The following is a 15,733-nucleotide window of genomic DNA, read 5'->3' as shown; positions in this document are numbered from 1 at the left end:
TGGAGGAGGAAAGAGTAAAACGCATAGTCTAGAAAGGAGAAAACATGACGAGGTAGGTATATAAGGGGGGTGAAGATACGTCGAGGGAATAAACATGCTTGTTGCTCGAGCTATGATACGGCCAACATATGCGATGCATTGTCGCATAGGGGAGATCGAATCTTCTCTACATGGACCACCAACACTCTTAAAAGCTTCTTAGATCTATCTCGCGGGTACCCTTACATTATTTTGCTTTGACTTTTTATCATGTTTGCATGATTTCCTATCACTTTTACATGCACACAGGCAAACATTAAGATGTAGTACTACTCGATCACTGAAAGAAAAATTTTAATAAATAAAAACATTATTTTATAGATGATCATAAGTATGATGAATTGTTAACATTTCATAGTTCATTTAAACAGTTGTTTGAAATAAATAATTTACAGTGATCTATTGTGCATTTAAGATACTTCAAATCCATTGTAAATTTTTTAAACTATTTATTAAAGTTTAGTGATGATTATCTGGTGATATTACAACATCATGACACTTAATCAAGAATCACTCTTATAAATACCATGTAATTTTATGTTTTTTATACCAAAAATATAAGGAAATTTATTACAATTGTTCTTGTGTTTTCATTTTTCTTTTTTTTCATTGTTGCTATAAGCATTTTATAAAAGTATAACAGCAGAATTAATTCTCAATTATGATTCAAACATTTTTATCATTTGAGAATTTCAATAGTTATTTTTATCTTTTATCATCAACTGACGTTAAATCGAAAATATTAAGGCGGCATTTATTTGTTACTTATTTTCTTTAATAAATTGAAAAATCTTGAATTCTTTTTATCATGCTGTCTGATATAGAAAATGAAGAGTAATATAATATTTACACAAAGTTACTAAAATTCAAATAATCAACTTTTTATGCTGATTATCTAAAATTACATATCACTAGAAATGACTGTATAAAAAAATAATTAGTAAAAATATTTTCGTCAAATATTGCTTAATTCAATATAATGTATGTTTAATGATAGATATGATATTGAAAAATTATTTTAAATTTTAATTCATATATAAGAACAAAAAATTAAAAAATATTTAAATATAATCATTCATGGTTTTATGATTATTTTAAAAATTATTTATATTGTAATTATTATTCATGGACAACACAAACTACTGAAAGCTACTCTATTAATTAAATATTGAGGCGACACTCGTAAATTAATATTTTATTATGTTCTTATTTAAAGGGAATTATTATTTGCTTCATTTTTCAAATCATTCATAAAGTTATGTTTTGGATCAATCATACAAAATTTATTGATTTTTTTATATGATTATTACTTTTTGTGCTGAATCATAAGTAATTTGTCAGCTCCTCGAACTCTTGTCAAAATAAATGATGAAAATATTAAAAACAAATTGTATAATAAAAAAATAGTTTAACAAAATTTTATATGAAAACAAAAAAAATCTCGAATATGTTACCTTTAACTTGCATGTAACTTTAAGTTATCTCCTTGTTTAATAATTAGGCAATGTTTGGTAACGGTAAAGAATGTCTTTGAAAATTATAATAAACAATAAAATTAAAATAATGAATGTTACTTGGATACTAAAGTTGCTGACTCATTAACTGCATCTTTTGTGAGTTGATCTTGTTCTCCAGTACTCATTTCTCCTTGTGCTGTCATTTCATCTCCAGACAAAGCATCGTTAACGGTTGTAGATTCTATAAAAAGAAAAATTTATAAAGAACTCAACAAAAAAAATTAATGATCATGATGAAATAAATTCCATGATAAAAATTTTTGTTTCTTTATCAATTAAATGATCATTTTAAAATTAATTTTTTTGCATTATTAAATTAAAAAAAAATTAATTCATCAATAACAAATTAACGAAAATATTTACCTGAACATGTTGGATCTGACATAAGTGCAAATATTTTTTCTTCAGACATATTTTTAGTGGCTTCTTTAAAGTGATCCACCTGATCAGAAAAAGATTGCCAAAATGATTGGTCTTCAGGAATTGTAAATAAAGCTCTAAATTTGTTGTATATGTGTTCAGCTTTCTGCCTAATTTGTTCAGCCTTTTGTTTAAAGACTATTACTTCTTCTTCAGAAAGCTTCCACTCTGCTAAGTTGCCAATATATCTTCTCAACTGCAGTTTAAAAGAAAATGTTATCATTAAAAATTCTTTAGTTTAATTCAATAATTTATAAAATTAATATATCAATAAATTACCATTTTTACCGTTTTCACGGTATGGGGATGTTTTTTGAGCGTTAAGGGATCAATTTGTAAACCTAACATTTCATCCATCGCTTGTAAACATTTGTCAGTGTCTGCTTGATCTAAACTCAGATTCGATTTAATCTGACCATCCAAAGTTAAAAGCTGCGATTCTGTACGAAGCCATTTAATTTTAAATTTTTGATTGGCGCTATCTTTATTCATCATTTTTTTATCCTCTTCTGTAATTATAACTAAATGTTATTATTATGAATGATGAATAATCAAAATGAATACTTTCATGCTTACGTTCTATACTAGCTTTTTTCCTTCCTGATGGTGTTGGAGCTGTTTCATTGGATTCTTCATGCTTACTTTTCCCTCTATTCCTTCCAGTAGTTTCTATTGCAAATTATAAAAAATAGATTTATATAATCAAATATATTTAAGACTCGTCTGATAAGTTTTTCTTTAAAATTATGAAAGTCATTACAGTAAAAACAAATTGAGTATTACCTAATTCATATTCATCATCTGCTGAAAAATCAGCAAATCTTTTAGGTTTAATTTTTCTCCCACTGCGACTAACAACTTCTTTTCCAACAGTTTCTTCACCTTGTGAATCGTTACCGGCTTCTATCATTGTTGCAGGTAAAGATTTACCTCGTCCACGTTTTTTCTTTATTTCCACTGCGTCCTATTATAGTAATGATGTTATTATATCTGTATATTCTAGCTTAATTCTTTTTAAAATAATTAATTTATATTTATCGTAAATTGTTGTCAGGAATAATCGCAAAACCTAATTAATCTTAATATTAATTTCTTGGCCATTCCTTAAATTTTATATAGGGATTTTTCAAATCAAGTAATATGTACTTGAATATTCTTGAAAATGAATAATCCCATTATAGATATTATTAAAATGAAATCATTTACTCACAGAAATTAAAGCAGTAGTGACTAAAGATTTTCGTTTTAAAGGTTTTTTTTTATTCCCTTCGTCTATTATTAATGGACCAGTTTCTATGTCACTGTCTAAAGTAACTCCTGAAGAAGGTTCTGTCGGCACCGATGGATTCTCTGATTCAGATTCGTCTATAACAGATTCTGAATCTAATAATTAATATCAAAGGAATTTGGAACAACCAATATAAATGTATTGCATTTAAAAATATACCTCTACTTTCTGTTATTGATGAAGATTTTCCAGCATCGTTATCTAATTCTTGTTCTAGTTGCTGAATTCCTTCATGAAACATTTTTCTCTTGATAGGTTTTCCAAATTTTTCTTTATTTTCATGGTAATCGAATAATTCGTCAACTTTACATACAGCTCTGTAACGTAAACAAACGATCGAACATTGATGGTAATATAAATAATCACTTAAAATACCGATAAAATGGATATAAAATGAAATCATACGTTTCACTGGTTCCATAAAAAAAGACCTTGTATTTAGCTCCCTTGGGATTAGATTCTGAAATATCTTCAACCTAAAATATTTATTTATTTAGGATCTGATTTCTATGAAATTATTATATTATCGTCATAAAAAATAAAGAGATTAATAGCCAACCATTAAAACCTCTTTTGTGACATAAGTTTTATCAAAAAAATGTATTTTAATAGTGATTGATTTATTAAAAATTCAATATTTGATCAACTATTATCTGAGATTAGATATCATAGATCAATTCTATAAGAAAACAATATATTTATTAATAAACTTACTCTAGCTGGCCAAGGTGGATAACCTCGAACCTTTGCAAATACTTTGTTCCCTACTTCAAACTTTTTCTTTAACTTCACCATTATAAACCCAAATCGGTACAAATACAACTAAGTGAATCTTTATAAACGTTAATCATCTACTGTTCTAGAATAGCTATTAGTATATGATATAGTAACGGCTGTATTAAAAATATTAGGTTTCATCAAATGATCGACCATTTGCACAATAAACGTCTGGAAGTTGATAGAGACAGTCGAAAAACATACGCGAACGACGCGGCGTTGCTCGTACTATTTTTTACGCCGCCATTTCAACGTACGACGCAAAAACCCCGCGCTATTCGAACATTCCTTATTGGTTAACTAAATTTTAAGGCGACTTTTTAGAGCTACACATTTGAAATTTTACAAAATACTATTTATATTCAAAAATTGTAATTTTTTAGAAAATGAATAAAATTAGTGTATGTTAAAAACATGTTCATATTTATTTAGTTTTCTAGATTTATTATTAAGTTACAAAACAAAAAGTTTTTCTCATATATCATATCAACAAGAATATTTCAATTTAGTTTATGTAATTTTAAATATTTTTTAATTAACAATAAATAAATAATTATCTAGTCAGTATGTTCATGTTGTGCGTTACTTTCTCTCCAAGTATTTTGAATTAATTCAACAAATTGTTTCCACCATTGAGACTGAAGAGTAAAATAGATTGCACAGGCAGCAATGAAAACCCATGATAAAACTAAACAATAATCAGTTTCATTTGAAGGAGTACTTGGAACTGGTCCACTAAAATCAGCAGATGTAACATAGAGTGATCCATTCGGTTTTAGAGCTGTATATTCTGTTACAAATCGAGCAAAAGATTCCAAAGTGTAAGAGGTGTCGTTGAATTTGACTAAAGGTTTTCCATTATAAACAAACATTAATGTGGGAACTCCAACAATTCCAAACTGAGTGTTGAAGCTAAAAAAAAATAATAGTATTAAATTAATTGAAAATAGTAACAATTATTTTCTAGATTAATCAAATTTGAGAAAAAATTACTTCTGATATTTGGAAGCATCTATAGCAACTATTTTAATGTGAGGAAAATATCTTGGTAATGCATTAAAATGCGGAGCTGCATGACTACTAAAGACACACCATCGAGAGTAAAATAAAACTAAAAGACAAGTTCTTGGGCTAATTTTAGTATCTTTTTTATTTTCTGTCTTGACTGTTGAACTTGGATCAATTATCAAAAGTTCCATGAGTCTTGTAGCATTCACTATCTGTTCAACGCATTATCGTATATATAAAAAATTAAATTTTATACTTTTACATTAATTTTATAACAAATAATATACTACCTCAACAATGCCATAAACTTTGTCAGTAAGACAATTGCGATAAATTTTATATGCAGCATCTGATCGATTAGGTGAAGATAACGTTGCATTTGTTTTTATTTCTGTACTATTATTGTTTCCTACTGAGGTTTCTTTTGTATCGTCATTGTTCTTTGACAATAATTCATTATTTACATTGTTTTGGGATACAACGTCATTAGTATCAATAAGAGCGATAGAATTACTGGATGCTTCAGAAATTTTTGTTGATTCAACAATTTCTTCAGATTTTGGAGTAACTGTGAATGCAGAATCACTTTCTTCTTGAAGAACTGTTGTTGATTCATTAGTTTTTCCAGGTACTGGAGCAACTAACACTGTAAAAAATTTTTTTAACAATGAAATAAAAATTTAATAATCATTTTACATAAGTTTATTAATATCTATTTTTTCTCACCAAAACAAAATATAAAAATAGTAAATAATTGAAATAACTTCATCATAACCTAAGATTAAATTCTTGATGACAATAAATCTAATGTATTATCGTACATGTATTGTTTTTTAACTTTACATTTATTAAAGTATCCAAATGTAAATTAAAAAAATTAATTAATGAAGACAAAAATTGTTAACTTAAGAATATTTTAATTCACAAAATTTATTTATTTTCATGTTGACTTTTAGTAGAGAATAAACTTGAACAAAATTTGCGCATGAGCAATAATAGCCATTTTTGCGAGGCTGTTTCAAAATGAAATAGTCACAATAATTTTATGACTCTAAAATACACTTCTTGATGAATTTATTTATATATTTTTTTTTAAGACTGCTATTAAACCCTTTTAAGGATATTTGAATTTTCATATGATAAGATTAGTGTATTCAGATTAATACATGATCTTTTTCAAACAACCGCGATTTTTCCGTTGATGTTATTGGTTGTCTCCCATAAACTATAGTTTGTGTCAACATATATAAATGGCTACCAACACATGGTAAATAGTGTCAGAAAAGAGTGTGAGTCAAATAAGAACAAGTCAATAGGTAAACTTCAAAACAAAATTTGTTAGTTCACTTTTTGTAATAAAATTTTTTTAAGATTAAAATCTATCAATTTTTAATCAAATTATTACGTTCAAAAGTTAATACAACTACTCCATTTATTAATAAATAACCATGGCAGATGATGATTTTGATGGAGATGAGTAAGTACCAACTATTCTAACCTTAAAAAGTAATTCGATAAATAACATTAAATAATAACAATATTTTACGTGAATAATTAAATTATTTTATACTTAAAAAAATTACAGTGTAGCAGATGAGTTTGATGATGCTGATGATGATAACTTGAATGAATTAGAAACTCAAGAAGAGGATGGAGAAACTTTTGAACTTGTGGCGGCCGGAGAAGCTTCTGGAGGCGTCCAAAAAAGCAAGCGAATCACTACAAAATATATGACCAAGTAATTTTTTATTTTTTTAAAAAAAACATTAAGATAGTAGAGTTAGTGAAAAGAATTAAACTTAACATATTAATTTACGTCTTATAGATATGAAAGAGCACGAGTTCTTGGGACTAGGGCTTTGCAAATAGCTATGTGTGCACCAGTAATGGTTGAATTAGAAGGAGAAACCGATCCACTTCAAATAGCTATGAAAGAACTCAAACAGAGAAAAATTCCAATAGTCATTAGAAGATATTTACCTGATAATAGTTATGAAGATTGGGGAATTGATGAGTTAATCATTATTGATCACTAAGCTATGTATCATTTAAATATTTAATAAATGTAATTTTAAGTCTGAAATTATTTGATTACTATAAATTTTTTTAGTTAAGTGCAATTCATTTATTTTAAGACAATTAGAAAAAGCTTTAACGATAACTATTAAGTATAAATTAATTATCAAGCATTAGCTCATTATTTAATTGGTACATTTTTAAGAGTATCTGCTGTCAATTTTCCTTTAGATGAAGTAAACAATAAATTTCCATTCCATGATGCTTCTCCATCAGAATTAACAATTAAATCAACTGAAAGTTTTTCCCAAACTTTCTTTTTGGGATTTAAAACCTCGTCTGGTGTTCCATTCTCATAGCCTTCGATACTAACTTTGTCACCAGGTGCTGCATCTGCTGGAGGTCGTAAAGGTTCAACCTTTCTTACATCTCCATCACTGAACCACCAAAAAATAATTTTAGAATAATTTATAAAAAAAAATGCTTGTACCAAAATTGTATTGCATACTCACACAGAAGCGCATAGTACCATTCCATGAGAAGCAACTCCTCGAAGATTTGCTGGCTTTAAATTAGCTAAAATAACTACCATTCTATTCTGCATTTCTTCGATGGGAACAAAATTTACTAAACCACTAACTATTGTTCGTGGCCCAGAGGGTTCACCAAGATCAATTTTCTCTATATATAAAGAATCTGCGTCAGGATGTTTAGAAACTTCAACAATTTTTCCTACTCGAATATCCAATCTTGATGGGTCCGCCTCATTTGTATTAGCTGGAATATTTTGTTTATCTAATACCATATAAAAATAAATTAATACTCATTGCAATAAAAATATTAATTTTTTACAGAGATAAATATATTTACTTTGTTTTTTCTCTTTTCCTGGAGGAGGATAAGCTTTATTACTTAAACTCTTCAAATTAGAATCTGATTCGAATTCCTTTCTAATTGGATCCAGCAGTCTATTAATATAATATTCTACAGCAGCCTTCAAATCACCAGGGTGAATTTCTTCTTTAGCAAATGATGCCTCTAAATCTTCATATTTTTCAAAATAAATATCACCTCCTATAATCAAAAGTAACACGATGTAATAAGTAATATAAATAGCACTTACATGGTTTATAATTTTTTAATAGAGTTCATAAAAAAATTACCGAATTCAGCTGGTCTTGGGACTAAATATTTCTCATCAGCTTTCATCAGAGGAAAGATAACATGTTTAGAGAATGCAAGAATTCCATTATCTACAATATTCCCTGGTTCACAAAAAGCTTTTTTCAACTTCTTTTTTACTGCACTTGCATTATCTAATAAATCTATTTTTGAATCCTCTTCTGACGATGACATTTTAGCTCCAGCTAATCCAGGAACTAATGAATAAATGAGATTTCATATTATTTTACAATGCCATATTTTAGATACATACGCAAATTTCTATTTTAAATGACAAAGTCACTTACTCATTGGATTCATTAAATGAATTCTTTTTTCAAATCCTAACATTGGAAGATATTTTTCAGCAAAAGTGAATATTTTTCTCTGATCAACTCCTCCAAATTGAGCATCTACACCAAGATATTGCTCATCTAATGCTTGCAGACCTGGATATAACAATCCTGACAGTAATGGATTCGCAACTTGCTTTACAACTTCAGCTCCAGCTTTTTTAGCATCGTGTTCAGTAATTACAGATGATAATCGGTAAACATCAAGAGTATACTCTCTGAAAACAAGACGAAAATTGAGTAAAATCACCGTAATGCAATGATGTAATTATTACATTTTTTTTAAATGAAAGATTTTATAACTGATTACTTACTTGGACAACTGATAATCAGTTCCTTTAACAAATTTGAGTTTATCTAAAGGAACTCCAATGGATTTCAACATTGATTTAATAACCGCTTCATAATATTGAGTTCGGAGAGCTAAAAGATCCCAAGGAGCTTTCATATTATCTAAATAAGCATGAAGATCAGCAAATAAAATGGTTACTTCAACGCCGGCTTTTAAAAAATCAGCAATTTTTGATACTGGAGTAAAATATCCAATATGTGGTTTTCCAGTAGTTGCTGTTCCCCAGTAAAGCTTTAAATCTCGATCTTTTAAAATTGACTTTAATTTCTCATCACCAAGCCACTCCGCAAGATTACGGGTTATCAAATGATGCTTTTCTTCTGCAGTTAATTGAGTCATTACGGCTATCCTCTAAATAAGATCAAACATTTTTTATAAATTATTTTTAGGTCTACATTTTAACACGTGCTTTCTGTTGGAGGTTAAAATTGTATACTTTGGTGATTAAATATATGAACGAATAATTTGTATGAAATATTTTTTAATGTAGTATGAAAATTAATAAAGTTATTTGACGAATGACAGAGAAATGATATTAGTTATCATAGAATTGCAATGAATACTCACAAATTGAGTTCCAGCTGTTCTTCATTGACTAATAAAAGATTCAACTACAATTTCTTGACATTCCTGACCTCTGCTGGATAACTTTTTTCATAAAAAAACTTTTTATGTATTCACACTCAGTCTTTGATGCCTGATTGAATGTACAATACATAAACAATTATCGACTGTACAGATAATTTTTTTATATTGAACTTCAATCCTAAATTTTTTAAAAAGAATTTTTACATTTTTTCGACACCTATTCTTTAAATATTATATGAGTTTTGAAATTCTGTTTATTAATTTTCCTTTAAAATAAAACAATATACAACAGTATACATGTATATCTTCATATAGATGATAAATGGAACTTAAAGGTAAAATGTTTATAATCATTATCTTTTTTTTATCATCGATAAAGAGATAAGACTTTGATTAATTGGCCAGACAATTTTAAATTTAGATACACATTTAATTTATAAACGACCTCTGTGACATCTTTTCAAAAATTGTAGATGGTTCAATTATCAACATACAATTGAAGAAGAAAGCTCAAAAAGATTTATATTTTGAAAATAATATAATATGTAATTAAATTATTACTTTCAAAATGACTTGGTAAATATATATATATATTAAATTACAATTATTGAAACTACTATAATATAATTTTTTTTAAATCACTATGATTGTCAATATATTATTCTATCATATTGTAACTTTATTTAGTTTTATTATAACCTACAATTTTCTTTTCTATAGGAATCCTAGAAGGAAAAATCATTTAACACACCGACCAACACCTGCTCAGCCTTTATTATCAATATCTGAGGATAAAGAACTTGATATAGCTGTTCAACGTTTGATACAGTTAGTAAATATGACATAAAACAGCACCTATAGCCGTTAAAAATATTTTCAAAATTAACTTGTTTATTTAATTATTTTTTAAATAGTGTTGAAGAAACAATAAGAAAGTTAACAAAAGAAACTAAGCGCTATCTTGAAGCTATAGCAAATTTAGATCGAGCTGATAAAAAATTATCAACAAATTTAAGTACCTGTGGTTTGGCCCATATAAATGATGAATTTCGCAGAATCGTTGAAGATTATCATTCGATTACAACTCAAGTGGGCAAAACAGTACAAGACATGACTATTTTATCCCAAAAAACTTTCATTGAACCTTTAAAGAAACTTCGTGATAAATTTGCTCTTGTGGCAGAAGCATTAGCTAAACGTGAAGAGCTTGTAAGTACTTGGAAATTAGCTCATAATAAAGTAAAAAAGCTCCAAGAAAAAAAAGATAGGACTGCAAGTCACATAGTTAGGCTGGAAAAAGAAAAAAGAGCAGAAGAAGCAGCTGCGAAAGAATTAAAAGCAGTTCATTCAAAACTACTTCTGGAATTACCATGGTTTTTAGAAAAGAGACTTGAATACATTAAACCCAGTGTTTATGCTTTGATTATGATTCAATTAGATTACTATGGTGAAAAGATGAAACTATTCAATGATCTAATGTCGCCAAATAATATTTCTGTAGAAGATGAAGGCGACTCGTCAATAACAGAACAAATGAATAAAATCAAATATTTGACTATTGTTAAAGGTCATTAAATGCTTTTCCAGCTGAATATAAATAAGAATTAATTATTAAATTGTTGTAAATTTATAAAATTATTATTCACTGATTGATATTTCATCCTGTTTTTTATTGTATGATATTTATGGTATATTTAAATATAAATAATTTCTTATCAAATGCTATTTTTAACTCCTCAAAATTCTTAATTTTACGTTAAGAAATACTGATGTTTATTGACATTTTAATCATTCGTATAATAAATTGTATAACGAATTTTCAAGACGGAACCATTCCTTGACGACGTTTCCATTCAGCTCCGGATCGTCGATTATGGTTAGCTTGTGATGATTTGTTTGTATTTTTTCTATCACGATTTATTAACACTTCTTTATCATTCCCTTGACCCTTAGGGTTACCTACAACATCTCCAGTTTTTTTCTTTCTACCCCTATCTTGATGTGATAGTCTTCTTTGTTCAGCTCGAGCTCTTAATACTGCTGGATCTTGAACAAAGTTATCCCTATTATTTGAAGCATTGGACGTAGTAGGTTCTTCTTCGTTTTCAGATTCCTCATCATTTTCTTCTATTCTTTCATTAGTTCGGAGGACCTGAAATAAATTCATTTATAAGTACTTCGCTCAATATTTAAAAAACCAGTATTATATTTATCATATGTATCTTCTGCCTAATACTAACTCTTGGAATTGTGAAGGGTTTATCAATATCTGGATTATCATTCAGAAGAATAACATTATCATTTAGACTGTCATATGTATCATCATACTCATCATCGTATCCTTCAACAAGACTGTATTTTGAATAAGTTTCTACAACTTTATTTTTAAATGACTTGTCATTCAACATATCGTTAAGATTTTTGTATTTGCTTTTCCTGTTCAAAAAATATATAGACTCAGTAGAAAAATAAATTACAAATAATTTACCCAAATATTTGTCATGGAAAATGTGACATACCGCTTTCCACGGAAAACTTCAACAATTTCATCTTCATTATTTAATTTTTGTTTTCCATCTTCAGTTGTTTGATTATTATTACTGATACTTAAGCCTTCCATGTCCTTTGTTAAATTCATCGGTATTGTCTCAGTTTCTAAAGAAATATAAGGTAAATTCCTATCTAATTTCTTTATTTCTGGAGGTAAAGTGTCTTCTAAAATAGCATTGATTACACTTTCGGTATTATAATTGTAATGTTGTAAACATTTCTGAAGAAAAAAAATATCAAAGAATCAATTAATTAAACTATAAAATTCATCTAAAATAATTAATTGTCAAATACCTGTATAAAACCTTCTCCTAATTCATACATAACATCTTTTATGCTATAAATAAGACTTTTGAGTTCTACTTCAGAGATATTCGTTGAATTTATCGTTGTTGATGTACTAGTTGAATTTTGAACGCCACTAGGTCCAGCTACTGGTTGCAATGAATTCTACGGAAAAAAATAATTCAAAAGATATGTGAGAATGAACGTACAAATGAATAACAAACAATTCTTACATGGGTATTATTAACTACATTATTTGATGCTTTTGGAGCGTAATTTATAAGTAACTCCGTAACTAAACGCTTTAGAAATGATACTTTGATTTGGTCACTATTCAAATAAATAAATCAGATAGAATAATTAAGGAATCAATTGTAGTAAAATAAGAGCATAATTTAATAAGCCATTAACTTATGATGAGATTAAAAATCTTATCAACGAGTAACAAAGGATACACATCCGAAGTAATTTGATGAATCAACTCCAAATCATCACTTATTGGATATATTTGATTGTAATCTATCATCAAGTGTTTATCGGACACTGCACTCGTTAAATAATTCAGAAATTGATCGACACTTTCCTTCACATTTGGAGCTTCTGTAATATCTCTGAAATAACAATACAATTATTAGCTCAAAATTTACATACTTCAATAAATATGGAAGAAATTACTAATTTATCAATTAGTAATAATCAATAAAAAAGTAATAATTACTCACGGCTGTCGTAAAATTGAAGCAATACCTCGGAAAGTGATTGCTCTAAATATTTTAATTATTTCTAATCTAGTTATTTTTAAGTATTCTGTCATCTCTTGATATTTTTCCTTGTTTGTATTCTTGTTTATCAATTTTTCAAGCCTTCGATAAAGTTCTGGCAACACATTTTCATAAATTGATATGATTTTCATCAAAAAATAATCACTGGAAAAATACTCTACTACCGGTGGGTAAACAGTTATAAAAATTTCTACACTAGACGTAAAATCCATTAAATATATGATCATATCTTCAATCTCGTCACAGTTTATTTCACTTGAAGACGATTTTTTATCTACGTTTGAAATATATAAAACACCCTTTTCTTCATTATGAACTCTAGTATTTGGATTGTTAAGTAATTTTTCTTCCATTTCTCCTAAAATTTGACAAGAAAATCTGACCAATTCCTTAAAATCATCTTGATATCGTGGTTGATATTTAACTGCTTTCTTTATGATTTTGTGAATAATTTTTTCATTTTCTCGTCCAAATAATTGAGCGAGTTGGATCATTACTGGTACTGTTATTAAAAAATTCTCATAGATCAAATAACCATGATACTCATTACTTATAAATTCACTGGCATTTTTTTTATTTGTTACAATTCGGAAAAAGATGTTTATAACTTTTTTGTGAAGAGTATACAGCCTTTCTTTCATTTCTTCATCATCAGGAAAATCTTTTAATTCATGAAACCTTGGTGATTCTTGGAGGACTACTTTCAAAGAATCAATGTATGAATAATAAAATACAATATTTGACCAGAATCTAAAAAGAAAACATTTAAACTATTAAAGAATGTTTCAATTTTTTAAAGAGAGTATCACAAATTAAGAAAAAATTACTTATAAAACGGCAACTTTAGTAACCATTCATAATCTTGAATAACATAGTTGATCATTTCTAACCACATATCTTTAGCACCAATAATTTCGGTTCCATCTTTGTGATAGATTCGAGGTTTTGAATAACGCATAAAATGACGTTTTTCAACATGATATTTAGACTAAATTCAAAGAAATGTATTTATTAGTATGACAATTTTTTGACAGCTGCAAAAAAATTTTTATCTTAAATAAAAATATACCAAAGCTGGAACAATTTTAGGAATTTCATTTTCGTAGATGACAAGTTCGACCTTTTCTAGAGGTTTGTTTTCAGGATTCTGTCAAAATAAATTTAGTTGTAAAATCTATCTTCTTCAGAAAATATGATATAAATCATATTAATAGTTATATTTATTTATATTTTGAATGGTATTCAAAAATAAATTAATGTAGAAAAACTCACTTCAAAATATTCCATGTTACTGACAAGTTGTTAGACATTAATGTAATTGCTAAAAAATTTAATTCTTGCAACAAAATCTGTCAATAATGTTTAACTTATTTTTTAGGTTATCCACGCGGAGAAGTTAAGTACAGATATATGTATGTATTTTATAGCACTCTAGTGCAGGAAAATTTTACTAAAAAGTAATTGCAGAAAATTTAATTCCTTAAAAAAAAGATAATATTGATATAACAAAATAAATTTAATTTTTTTATTTTTTGGTACCATTGTTTACATACTCACAAAAGCAATTTTGTAAATATAAAAGTTCATCGTTGATTATCAGATGTTACTACAAATACTTGTAATCCTAAATATTCAGTCTTAAATGTAGAAAGAGGTAATAATAAATTAGCTGTGGTATTGTTGCTATTATCACTAAGTTCTTTTATGAGCCAAGGAAATTCTTGACATTTCTCATTTTCACTGAGTCCAATATGAGCTGCTTCATGTGTTTCTATTTCTATTATGAATGAAGAATCTTCTGGTAATTTTTTTAAATAATTTGGCGATGCCATCAATTTGAGATAAAATTCTCTCATAGCCATTTCTGTTTTTAAAAAATACGAATCTTTCCTGTCAATTCAACAGAATAATATTTAAGAGTGGAAAAAATCATCAGCTTTTATAGAAAATAAAAATACAATAATTGTTCTTACTCCCTGCCATCAAGTCGAAAATTATACAAATCAAAAACAAATGTTTCTAGCGGTTTTTTTTCTTTATCAAGAAAAACAAAATTTATTTTTTTAATACTTTCTTCACTTTGTAATAACAATTCTCTTATAGTTTGTATTACATTTCTGATGTATTCATTGATCTCGGGGTGTTCAGATATAAATATTCCAGTACTGTATATTTTTTTTTTAGTGAATATCTCCTGTGGATACAAATTTCTAATATAAAGTATTCCATGAAAAGCTATTTCTAAAAATTCCGCAAGAATGTCAATGCTTACTGTAAATAAAAAATTTTGTTACACCAAATTTCATCGTAAACAATGAATTAAAATTTTTTATATGAGTAAGTCAATTTATTTACCTATCTGACATCGAGACATTAGAACGAATAATTTATTTGTATATTATACATTTGCACATTGTATTTAATTTATTTATTTTAGAGATAATAAAATGAGTTTGACAATTTTGTTGTCAACATATCATTTTCATATGATACTTGATAAAGTAACTTAGTTTGTTATCGACTTTTGAAAATAAAGAAAATTATTATACCGACTGTATCAAAACTAACTATGTAGCGGTTAGTGCTGAATACTTGAG

At 27.4% G+C, this 15,733-nt stretch overlaps 8 protein-coding genes across 13 annotated transcripts in view; 3 read left to right on the top strand and 5 right to left on the bottom strand.

The window, feature by feature from the left end:
* Nucleotides 1–1,300: 1,300 nt before the first annotated feature.
* Nucleotides 1,301–4,272, bottom strand: LOC118071967 (JIL-1 anchoring and stabilizing protein). 2 transcript variants are annotated; one of them, XM_035091485.1, is made up of 9 exons: nt 3,979–4,272; nt 3,670–3,740; nt 3,424–3,581; nt 3,187–3,353; nt 2,760–2,940; nt 2,553–2,645; nt 2,256–2,485; nt 1,920–2,172; nt 1,301–1,737 (listed from the first exon to the last, which is right to left on the bottom strand). In XM_035091485.1, exons 1-9 carry the CDS (start codon nt 4,057–4,059, stop codon nt 1,610–1,612), a joined length of 1,362 nt encoding a protein of 453 aa, XP_034947376.1. In that variant the 5' UTR covers nt 4,060–4,272; the 3' UTR covers nt 1,301–1,609. The 2 variants fall into 2 exon arrangements, with proteins under 2 accessions (XP_034947376.1, XP_034947377.1); XM_035091486.1 differs by having other exon boundaries at nt 3,187–3,341.
* Nucleotides 4,273–4,494: 222 nt separating this feature from the next.
* bug (thioredoxin domain-containing protein bug) lies at nt 4,495–6,006 on the bottom strand. The gene is made up of 4 exons (XM_035090913.1): nt 5,776–6,006; nt 5,340–5,695; nt 5,035–5,261; nt 4,495–4,953 (listed from the first exon to the last, which is right to left on the bottom strand). Exons 1-4 carry the CDS (start codon nt 5,819–5,821, stop codon nt 4,599–4,601), a joined length of 984 nt encoding a protein of 327 aa, XP_034946804.1. The 5' UTR covers nt 5,822–6,006; the 3' UTR covers nt 4,495–4,598.
* A 322-nt stretch (nt 6,007–6,328) lies between these two features.
* Nucleotides 6,329–7,132, top strand: RpII18 (RNA polymerase II subunit RpII18). Its single transcript, XM_035091865.1, has 4 exons — nt 6,329–6,365; nt 6,464–6,526; nt 6,635–6,787; nt 6,875–7,132. The coding sequence occupies exons 2-4, from the start codon at nt 6,498–6,500 to the stop codon at nt 7,083–7,085; spliced, it is 393 nt and encodes a 130-aa protein (XP_034947756.1). The 5' UTR covers nt 6,329–6,365; nt 6,464–6,497; the 3' UTR covers nt 7,086–7,132.
* A 4-nt stretch (nt 7,133–7,136) lies between these two features.
* Nucleotides 7,137–9,686, bottom strand: TyrRS (Tyrosyl-tRNA synthetase). 2 transcript variants are annotated; one of them, XM_035091858.1, is made up of 7 exons: nt 9,499–9,686; nt 8,894–9,282; nt 8,535–8,797; nt 8,229–8,444; nt 7,936–8,139; nt 7,578–7,860; nt 7,247–7,502 (listed from the first exon to the last, which is right to left on the bottom strand). In XM_035091858.1, the coding sequence occupies exons 2-7, from the start codon at nt 9,268–9,270 to the stop codon at nt 7,247–7,249; spliced, it is 1,599 nt and encodes a 532-aa protein (XP_034947749.1). In that variant the 5' UTR covers nt 9,271–9,282; nt 9,499–9,686. The 2 variants fall into 2 exon arrangements, with proteins under 2 accessions (XP_034947750.1, XP_034947749.1); XM_035091859.1 differs by lacking the exon at nt 9,499–9,686 and having other exon boundaries at nt 7,137–7,502; nt 8,894–9,270.
* Nucleotides 9,687–9,708: 22 nt separating this feature from the next.
* On the top strand, nt 9,709–11,222 carry LOC118072183 (bridging integrator 3-like). Of its 2 annotated transcripts, none has more exons than XM_035091861.1 (4): nt 9,709–9,854; nt 9,993–10,095; nt 10,240–10,347; nt 10,434–11,222. In XM_035091861.1, exons 2-4 carry the CDS (start codon nt 10,088–10,090, stop codon nt 11,092–11,094), a joined length of 777 nt encoding a protein of 258 aa, XP_034947752.1. In that variant the 5' UTR covers nt 9,709–9,854; nt 9,993–10,087; the 3' UTR covers nt 11,095–11,222. The 2 variants fall into 2 exon arrangements, with proteins under 2 accessions (XP_034947752.1, XP_034947751.1); XM_035091860.1 differs by having other exon boundaries at nt 9,716–9,854; nt 9,941–10,095.
* LOC118072181 (activating signal cointegrator 1 complex subunit 2) lies at nt 11,207–14,550 on the bottom strand. The gene is made up of 10 exons (XM_035091857.1): nt 14,409–14,550; nt 14,206–14,283; nt 13,964–14,124; nt 13,077–13,886; nt 12,810–12,965; nt 12,588–12,684; nt 12,364–12,519; nt 12,039–12,289; nt 11,760–11,955; nt 11,207–11,671 (listed from the first exon to the last, which is right to left on the bottom strand). The coding sequence occupies exons 1-10, from the start codon at nt 14,421–14,423 to the stop codon at nt 11,339–11,341; spliced, it is 2,253 nt and encodes a 750-aa protein (XP_034947748.1). The 5' UTR covers nt 14,424–14,550; the 3' UTR covers nt 11,207–11,338.
* Nucleotides 14,472–15,703, bottom strand: PolZ2 (DNA polymerase zeta subunit 2). 3 transcript variants are annotated; one of them, XM_035091864.1, is made up of 4 exons: nt 15,492–15,703; nt 15,110–15,407; nt 14,694–15,026; nt 14,472–14,586 (listed from the first exon to the last, which is right to left on the bottom strand). In XM_035091864.1, exons 1-3 carry the CDS (start codon nt 15,508–15,510, stop codon nt 14,720–14,722), a joined length of 624 nt encoding a protein of 207 aa, XP_034947755.1. In that variant the 5' UTR covers nt 15,511–15,703; the 3' UTR covers nt 14,472–14,586; nt 14,694–14,719. The 3 variants fall into 3 exon arrangements, with proteins under 3 accessions (XP_034947755.1, XP_034947753.1, XP_034947754.1); XM_035091862.1 differs by having other exon boundaries at nt 14,488–14,615; nt 15,492–15,701; XM_035091863.1 differs by having other exon boundaries at nt 14,497–14,615; nt 14,690–15,026.
* Nucleotides 15,688–15,733, top strand: part of LOC118072180 (ubiquitin carboxyl-terminal hydrolase 48-like) — a 28,295-nt gene continuing 28,249 nt past the window's right edge. The window contains exon 1 of the mRNA XM_035091855.1: nt 15,688–15,732. The gene's annotated coding sequence lies outside the window, so the exon portion shown is untranslated. The remainder of the gene's footprint in view (nt 15,733) is intronic.

The sequence above is a fragment of the Chelonus insularis genome, unplaced genomic scaffold, assembly GCF_013357705.1.
Source record: "Chelonus insularis isolate UGA/USDA-ARS -01 unplaced genomic scaffold, ASM1335770v1 contig_88_pilon, whole genome shotgun sequence".
Lineage (NCBI taxonomy): Eukaryota > Metazoa > Arthropoda > Insecta > Hymenoptera > Braconidae > Chelonus > Chelonus insularis.
The sequence above is the reverse complement of the archived record's forward strand: the minus strand, read 5'-3'. Positions and strand labels throughout refer to the sequence as shown.

Bases quoted from the DNA above. Each gene is read 5' to 3' on its own strand.
- LOC118071967 (XM_035091485.1), bottom strand. From the start codon at position 4,059: ATGGTGAAGTTAAAGAAAAAGTTTGAAGTAGGGAACAAAGTATTTGCA. The intron at 2,646-2,759 runs GTAATACTCAAT...AATTTGCAATAG, and splicing joins AGATGATGAATATGAATTAG to AAACTACTGGAAGGAATAGA. The intron at 1,738-1,919 runs GTAAATATTTTC...TTCTTTTTATAG, and splicing joins GTCAGATCCAACATGTTCAG to AATCTACAACCGTTAACGAT.
- bug (XM_035090913.1), bottom strand. From the start codon at position 5,821: ATGATGAAGTTATTTCAATTATTTACTATTTTTATATTTTGTTTTG. The intron at 5,696-5,775 runs GTGAGAAAAAAT...AATTTTTTACAG, and splicing joins TATTTTTATATTTTGTTTTG to TGTTAGTTGCTCCAGTACCT. The intron at 5,262-5,339 runs GTAGTATATTAT...TGCGTTGAACAG, and splicing joins AAGTTTATGGCATTGTTGAG to ATAGTGAATGCTACAAGACT.
- RpII18 (XM_035091865.1), top strand. From the start codon at position 6,498: ATGGCAGATGATGATTTTGATGGAGATGA. The intron at 6,527-6,634 runs GTAAGTACCAAC...AAAAAATTACAG, and splicing joins GATGATTTTGATGGAGATGA to TGTAGCAGATGAGTTTGATG. The intron at 6,788-6,874 runs GTAATTTTTTAT...TACGTCTTATAG, and splicing joins ACTACAAAATATATGACCAA to ATATGAAAGAGCACGAGTTC.
- TyrRS (XM_035091858.1), bottom strand. From the start codon at position 9,270: ATGACTCAATTAACTGCAGAAGAAAAGCATCATTTGATAACCCGTAAT. The intron at 8,140-8,228 runs GTAATTTTTTTA...TTTTGATTATAG, and splicing joins CCCAAGACCAGCTGAATTCG to GAGGTGATATTTATTTTGAA. The intron at 7,503-7,577 runs GTGAGTATGCAA...TTGGTGGTTCAG, and splicing joins ATGGTACTATGCGCTTCTGT to TGATGGAGATGTAAGAAAGG.
- LOC118072183 (XM_035091861.1), top strand. The intron at 10,348-10,433 runs GTTAGTAAATAT...TTTTTTAAATAG, and splicing joins GCTGTTCAACGTTTGATACA to TGTTGAAGAAACAATAAGAA.
- LOC118072181 (XM_035091857.1), bottom strand. The intron at 12,966-13,076 runs GTGAGTAATTAT...TTGTTATTTCAG, and splicing joins GCTTCAATTTTACGACAGCC to AGATATTACAGAAGCTCCAA. The intron at 12,685-12,809 runs GTATCCTTTGTT...TTATTTGAATAG, and splicing joins CATCAAATTACTTCGGATGT to TGACCAAATCAAAGTATCAT.
- PolZ2 (XM_035091864.1), bottom strand. The intron at 15,027-15,109 runs GTAAGAACAATT...TTGAATTGACAG, and splicing joins TTTCGACTTGATGGCAGGGA to GAAAGATTCGTATTTTTTAA.